At 34.6% G+C, this 7,544-nt stretch overlaps 1 protein-coding gene across 1 annotated transcript; it reads right to left on the reverse strand.

Moving 5' to 3' along the window:
- Window positions 1–1,356: 1,356 nt before the first annotated feature.
- On the reverse strand, window positions 1,357–4,188 carry LOC142354885 (uncharacterized). The gene has a single exon (XM_075407224.1). It carries the CDS (start codon window positions 4,186–4,188, stop codon window positions 1,357–1,359), a length of 2,832 nt encoding a protein of 943 aa, XP_075263339.1.
- Between the last annotated feature and the right edge of the window lie 3,356 nt (window positions 4,189–7,544).

Here is a 7,544-nt window from a genome sequence, read left to right on the forward strand (position 1 = left end):
TATTATTATTATTATTATTATTATTATTATTATTATTATTATTATTATTATTATTATTATTATTATTATTATTATTATTATTATTATTATTATTATTATTATTATTATTATTATTATTATTATTATTATTATTATTATTATTATTATTATTATTATTATTATAATTATGGGGACTTATCATACACACCAAAATTAATTATTGGGGACTTATCATACACATTGAATTATTGAGGACCTATCATACAAAAAATTTTTGGTATTCAATTTTTTTACCAAGTAAGGTTTATTATTCGAATTAGCAATCAAAAACAGAATACAAAAAAAGCGTCCATGCTTAGTTTCAAACTTCTAGTGCTATTGGAACATATTAATAATTGACCTAAATTTCAGTCGGCTAAAATATAAATTATTGAGGGCGCACTATACACAAAAAAAAATTTCCTCCTTCTCCAAGGTGATTTTGGTAATTCTCATTTTACCATGTTAAACTGGACCACATTGAGCGCGCATTCAACGTTTCAAATGAAAGAAAAAAAGCAAAAAACAGATAATTATTTTTAATAATGAGGGCGCCTCATACCAGGCAATTACTAAAAAATAATTATTAGGGCCCATTTATACAAAATTTTCTGACCACGTTTTTATGCCGGCTAACGTTCCGACTGAGGACAAAAACAAGGAATAAACACATAATTGCACAAAAAAACTAAATTAAACGTTTTTTAAATCCTGGTTTTTATTAAAAATGGGGTCCTATCATACAGTCCAATTATTAAAAATAAATTATTGGGGGCTTCCTATACATCAGACTCACGCTGCAAAAACAAGAATCGTGAAACACTTGGAAGTCGCAAAAATAAATTTACAACAACTCACTGCAGATTAAAAACAGATTCCACGAAATTTTTATTATTATTATTATTGAATATTGGGTACCATCATACAACTCAATTATTAATAATAAATTATTCAGGGCTTCTTATACAATAGTTACTAAGCATCACAATATACAAAACACAAAACTACAAAAGCAAATAAAATGACTATCTTACTCATTAAGTATAGTCTTCAGAGTCCTAAGCGCATAGTAGGAAGGACTATTGGTATTCTTTCAAGTCTGCAGTGTCCTAAATATTCAGCAGAAACGTTTTCAAGTTTTTTCAAAATTACAACTACTACCTCGCTCATTGAGTGCAGCAGGTTGTTTTAAATGAAACCAGCAAAAGCGCCTGCTTCTCTCTTTGAATGCAGGCAACAGTACTAAGCAATACATTTAGAAATGGTTCATCATATCAACGAAAAATAGGTTTTTCTCAGTTTGTAAAGGTTTCCAATAACTTTTCAATGAGTTCAATCTCACTTCTTCTGAATGTAAAATTTGTTGAATGCATGGTTTATCTTCTGGTAGCATCGCTCGATTTGGCTTTCTGTGAACTTGATCTTCTTTTTTAGGGTGAGCTCACGTGATTTATCTTTCACGGCGGTTTTGGTTGGCAACTCCTTGATGTCCAGAAATTCATCAATCAAAAATTTTTCAGGTTCGCTCCAAGGAGTTCTGGCCTGACGATAAGTTTGAAGTGCACGACGAAAAGCTTTTTGTGCATATCTTGAATTAGTTCGAGTAATAATTGCCGACTTATTAGTTCGAACCTTCTTTGGGGCTGTTTCAGACAAAAGACTATCATCTGAGTTACATTCACGTTCTACCGTTTCGCTGTCGTCACTATCAATGTTATCACCTTCCCCATCCAAAGCTTCACCATTTTCATCAAAAGGAACTATCTCAGTTTCAGTCTCAACTTCATCAAGCTCATGATTCTTCTGGAAGCGAGCAGAAATTTGTTGCCTTTTCCGCTGAGAGCTGCGAGTGCTTCTTGTACAATCAACTCCTCCTTCGTCTTCATTGGCCGCTTCCTCGGGCCCTGGAGCAATTGCAGTTCCTGTTTCTTCAACATCGTCTTTTACCACTTCACCTTCCGCTGCCACACTTTCGAAGCAATTATGTTCAACAGAGTTACATTCCGCCTCACCATACAAAACAGACTCGTACTTTTTTAGAAGTTTTTCGTACTGCTCTACTTTATTGGGCACAACGTACTGTCGTTTTGCTGTATCCCCGTCGTGTCCAGATTGCTCAATGTGAATTTCTTGGAGCTCAGATCCAAGAAAATTTGGATTTCTATTGAAAAAGGTTTCGAGTGCTTTTCTCACAACTGTTATATTGATGTCGCATTCAGTTCCAAATTTTTTACGACATAGTTTTGTCAAATCAGACGAAAAAGTGGTATATACATGACCGCTCTTATTAGGAAAGCACAATTGAGGAAGTTGGCCACACCCGCTGAAAAACTTTTCGTGCAAGTTTGAAACAAATGCTTCATGTTTCTCCTTGATTTTTACACCAACGTCGAACTTGTAACTTGTTTTGTGACGCACACCAACAACAACCTCCCGAAACAAACCTTTTTCAAATTCTTCTCGCGTCATGTTCAGATAAGGCCCCGGTCTGTTGTTTGTTGCTGCGTTTATTACGAACAACGTCATTGCTAACTGCTCATTGTAGGGCAATGTCTCATGATGGTCTCTCAACGTTTGTTCAAAGGACTTCAATATCTTCGTTATTTCGTTCAATTCAGGAACTTTTTCGAATCGATTCATCTTTCTGGTTTTTGCTTCTCGTTTTCGCTCGTTTCTGGTACTATCGCGCCACTCCTTAAGAACAAAGTGCCAGTCTTCCAGATTAATACGAAAATTTTTCTTGTTTTTACCAAGCCATTTAATGAAATTCAATATTGAGCTAGCATGAGTTATAACCGAAGCATACAATTGCCTACACTCTCGTAACTGATGGTTCAGAAATTTTCTGAATCCGTCGGGTTTTGCAAAGGAATGAGTGAAACCAGCTAGTTTGGTAATCAAGGACAAAATGTTTCGATTTGTCAGCTGATTGAGCCTGCTTTGATTATTCTTCAGGTCAGCGGTTTTGTCCTCCTTGTATTCGCGAATAGCATCTAGAGCCGCCTTTGTAGCTTTCGAGTTGGATGTGCAGATATCTTTCTGCACAATAGCTGGAAAAAATTTGACAGAGTTTGGTTCTTTTATTTTTGTTAGTTTATCTTTGCAATCGTGAAATTTTTTCGTGTGTAACCTATGATTGGCCACTCTCAATAGGCAGCTACTGCACTCGTAAACCGCAGATTTGGCATTACGGGTTCGGTAATAGCTGTTCAGGAAACTGCGACATCCATTTTCTAAATTGTGCACCTCCTTTAGGTGCTTCCAAATTTTTTTTACCCGCTTCATACAAATTACACACTCCTCTTTTCCGTTCGTCTTGAGGCGACAACTTGATCGTCTAAAATTTTTTCGTTTGTTCGTGGATCTCCCTCTATGCTGTTTGTCAAGATCAGAGAGAGCGTCCTCGTCATCACTATCGCGAATTTTCAGATACTGAAACTCTTGTGAAAATTCGGATTCGTTTTTATTTTCTTCACAGGTTGTCGAACCAAACGTTGTCACAACTTCTTTGGAAGCTTCGTTTCCTTCTGAATCGGGAACCAAACAAACGTTTCCCACGACCGTTTTCCTCCAAGGCAAATTCTTTGCTCCATAATCATATACCAGTTCTTCATCTTCTGAGATATTTCTGAGCGCTCTAAACTGAACATGTTTCGATCCATCGACCGCAATGTACTTTTTTGCCTTCATGTTTGGTTTCCTATGATCATCATTTGCATATCGAGCTATCCCAGTTGTTTCCAGAGCAACATCAGTTGCGTCAATGTACAGATCATTTTTGTCATCTGTGAAGATGTATTCATTGGCAATTTCTTTCTCATTTATTTTCTCAAAATACTGCTCCCTTGTCAGTCTAGTTCCTCGATAGAAAAAAACAAAATCTCCTTTTTGGAATGATGTTTTTGCAAATAATCCGTAGTTTTTCACGTCAGAGACAAACTGTACAAACAAATTTTCTGGATCTTCGTCGAGGTACTTCTCAACATGATTATCCGCAATATTCGTAGTTGAACTGCGCATGTTGCGTTCCTTTGTGATCTCTACACCGCTTGGAAAGCTAGAATCTATTTCCGCTACACTAACCGGATTATCCAATTTCTCAAAAAGAGCAGCTTCTTCTTGGGACATGCTTGAAATAATGTTGTCAAAATCAGAATCAAAGTCACTCATTTTTGAACTGAAAATATTCAAAAAATTTAACCAAAGTAAGGAACAATTGCCAATACTACATAATTCCATAAACTGTAATAATCGAAGCCTTTAAAAAATCCAATAGGACTTACCGAGAACAAAGAATGATTAGAAAAGCGCAATAAAATCAACTGCAATTTATAACTTGTAATTACCTTTGCTGTAATAACCAACATACGCAACACAACAGTCAAACTATTCACTTTGGTTAACCATTCGCAGCCATATTATTTGTTCTTATATGCATGAAACCATTGAAAAATTGGAAAACGGCACAAAAAAACAGTTTTTTGTATGATGCGCCCTAAATAATTTTTTTTTGATAATAATAATTAATGCAAATTTTTTATCTCAGATTGTCCTCAATTTTTTTTTCTCCCGACAAAAAGGACCATAGTTTTCGTATCTGTGCCCAAAAACCGCGTTAGAAAAATAGTTTTCTCGCAATCGGTGGAGGGCGCATGATACCATGATATTTGAAATCCGAGGAGGGCGCAACATACATTTCATACGGTATGATAGATCCGATATAATTATTATTATTATTATTATTATTATTATTATTATTATTATTATTATTATTAATTAAAACCAATCTCTGATCAGATTAGATCGAGCCACACTTTTACTAATTAAAGCAGGACTAGTTGTGTTCTGGTTTTTTTATACATGCAAATCTCAGATGCTCACATGCTCACATGCTCAGATCATATCAGTCGTATATGAGCTGCTCATAGGTAATTTCTGTTTGATATGACCTGTTCTTACATAATTCCAGTCTGAGATGACTTTTTCAGAGAAGATTTCAGTCTAAATTTGGCCTGACCAGCGATGCCTATTTCTCCTGCCCTCAATTTTCTCTGTCCTTTCACTCAAATCTGCTCAATTTCGTTATTTGTTTACAGTAATTTCATTTCTCCTATTGACATAAACGGACAATCAACATAAAAGCAATCCAATTTCCGCAGACAAACAAAAGTTTTGATGAAATTTTCCCTGAAATTTATTTTGAATTACCAAACAGAGCAAATCAATTAACATGTCACATTAGATCTACAAACAGCATCAATATATGATCACGTGTAGGACATCTTTTGTTGTGTCGTTGTTTTGTTTGGTCGTTGACGCTCCTGTTTTTGTTTACTCGGTGATTCCTTTGTTTACTTTTCAGATTACAGCCGCTTTTCTTTTCTGTTAATCATCTTCGTCTTTGGATTAGAGGTGACATGGGAAAAGCGCGGCTCAGTTGTTCTTCTGTTCTGAAATTAAAAAACAAATTGACAACCCGATCCTAAAACTAATAAAAATCATAATGTAGCGGAACTAACTTAGTATCAACTAGCTTGGTATGAGTCTCCATTCTGGAATAGAAATTTAAGATTCATTTTTAATATATTCGAAGTTTTCCAAGAATGTCTTTGAACAGATATTTCCATAGTTGAGATCTAAACTGGGCGCTGGATTTGATGATACGTCCTCCGTGAAAAAAAAATAAAAAACAATCAAATGCCATGTAATGTGTGGCAATTTAGGAGGACCACAAAGGTCCTTTAAAAGACTGGAATTTGGCTTAAAATGATTCCAAAAACGTCCAAAAACCAATTTGGATCTCACATACTTCAGTTTAGCTTTGGTAAATTCATAATTCAATAATTAGCTCTTTTAGTATTTTACCTAGCTATTTTACTATGAATTTTACCATGAAATGTCTATAAAGTGCCATGATCAGAACTCTGTCCATAAAAAAATCCATAATGGAAATTCTATGATTCATTACTGAAATGTTATGACACACAGGTCCGGGCAGAAGTTTGTCACGTTTTTTGGCAAAAACAAGTTCATGTGGCCCAAAAACTTGCTTTTATCTCCAAGATGCCCACGAGGAAAAGCAAGTGCTAATCTCTCAGCAAGTGGTAATGCGAGCAATCGCTAATCCTCAATTAGTCTTTGAAGATCGCAATCAGTAATACAAATGGCTGTTATGTAAGCAATTGCCAATTCGGTTTTTTTTTCATTTCTGCTGAGTTAAGTTTAAAAAAATTGTAAAATTTTGTCATAGGAAAACGGAAAAAAGCGATTATAGATTTACATGCAAAAAAGAGCTGTGTAGTAGGTATTGTTACATACAGTTTAATTCGTAATATGTAATTGGTCTACAAACAAATTTAAAAAAAATGAAGTAAGAACAGCGAAAATGATCCAACAACAGTTCCAATTGACAACCTGGCCTTTATCTAATCAAAAAAGTTACCATAAGAAGTTGTAATTGTCAATCAGTTCCATGTCAAAGAAGACACAGATTAATCAGAAGGAATCTGTTGCGTTTTTGCTCTATGTTGAATGGCTTCTTGGGAATAATGTTCAGCCAAAATCATTTGTTGAAAATAATTCTATTCAAGTCGGTTATTCAATATGGAACATTAGTTTACGGTTTTTATTTAATATAGCTTCTTGACACCTATCAAAATACTCATTAAAAACTGCTCCAAATGATGTTTGGAAGCACAAATTGGATTCTGTTGAAAAGTATGAAAATGAGTTTTCGATAATTAAAGCCGAGGAAGAATTCCATGCCTATGAAGATTTAAAACTACTTGTAACAGTTTCACGGAAAGAAAATACGTTCGACTAATTCGCTCTTTCCTTATATGATTCTGAGTTTAACAAATATTTGATGAATTGGAAACCGGGAAAATTCCTCTCGGAGTTAAGAATATACATGAAAATTTTCTCTATAAGTCAAATTAAGAGCAATGCCAAATATTGCACTGAATATTAAAGATGTTTTCTTTGAGGAAATATAAAGCTTGAAAGAAAGTTAAGATAAAAATTTTGTCATAGCTGGTTACAGGTTTGCATAATCGGCGTCACTGAGCTGCTTAGGAAACTTTTTTGTTACTTAGAAACTTGGATGTGGCTGTTTATTTTAATGCTTCTTGGGTGTTATAAACACTTTCAATAGGCTCTAGGAAACAAACCAGATAGATCAAAAGCGTCCTGGTAGTCTCGATATGGTCTGACCTAATAACAATAATAATAATAAATTGATTTCGGAACAGATAAACAAAAAAAGGTATATATTTAAACAAAAAAATGTATACTGAACCGAGAGAACACCAAAAGGCAGTGTTGCCTCGTCATGTGGTGCCCCATGAAGCAGAAAATTTAGCGTCTTGATTTATTTCAATCATTTGGTTCGGAAAAACATGAAGAGGAAAAAACTCAGTAGAAACTTTCTAGAAAATCAGCACTGCCCAATATAAAGTTATCACGGAACCGATGAGCAAAATCTTTACAACCTATTACAGACAGTTTTGCTATTTCTTCAATGAAAC

The sequence above is a fragment of the Convolutriloba macropyga genome, unplaced genomic scaffold (assembly GCF_964194025.1).
Source record: "Convolutriloba macropyga unplaced genomic scaffold, txConMacr16.3 SCAFFOLD_3749, whole genome shotgun sequence".
In the NCBI taxonomy this organism is placed as follows: Eukaryota; Metazoa; Xenacoelomorpha; order Acoela; family Convolutidae; genus Convolutriloba; species Convolutriloba macropyga.

What these genes read in the sequence shown, in the direction of transcription:
- LOC142354885 (XM_075407224.1), bottom strand. Translation starts at nt 4,188, where the DNA reads ATGAGTGACTTTGATTCTGATTTTGACAACATTATTTCAAGCATGTCC.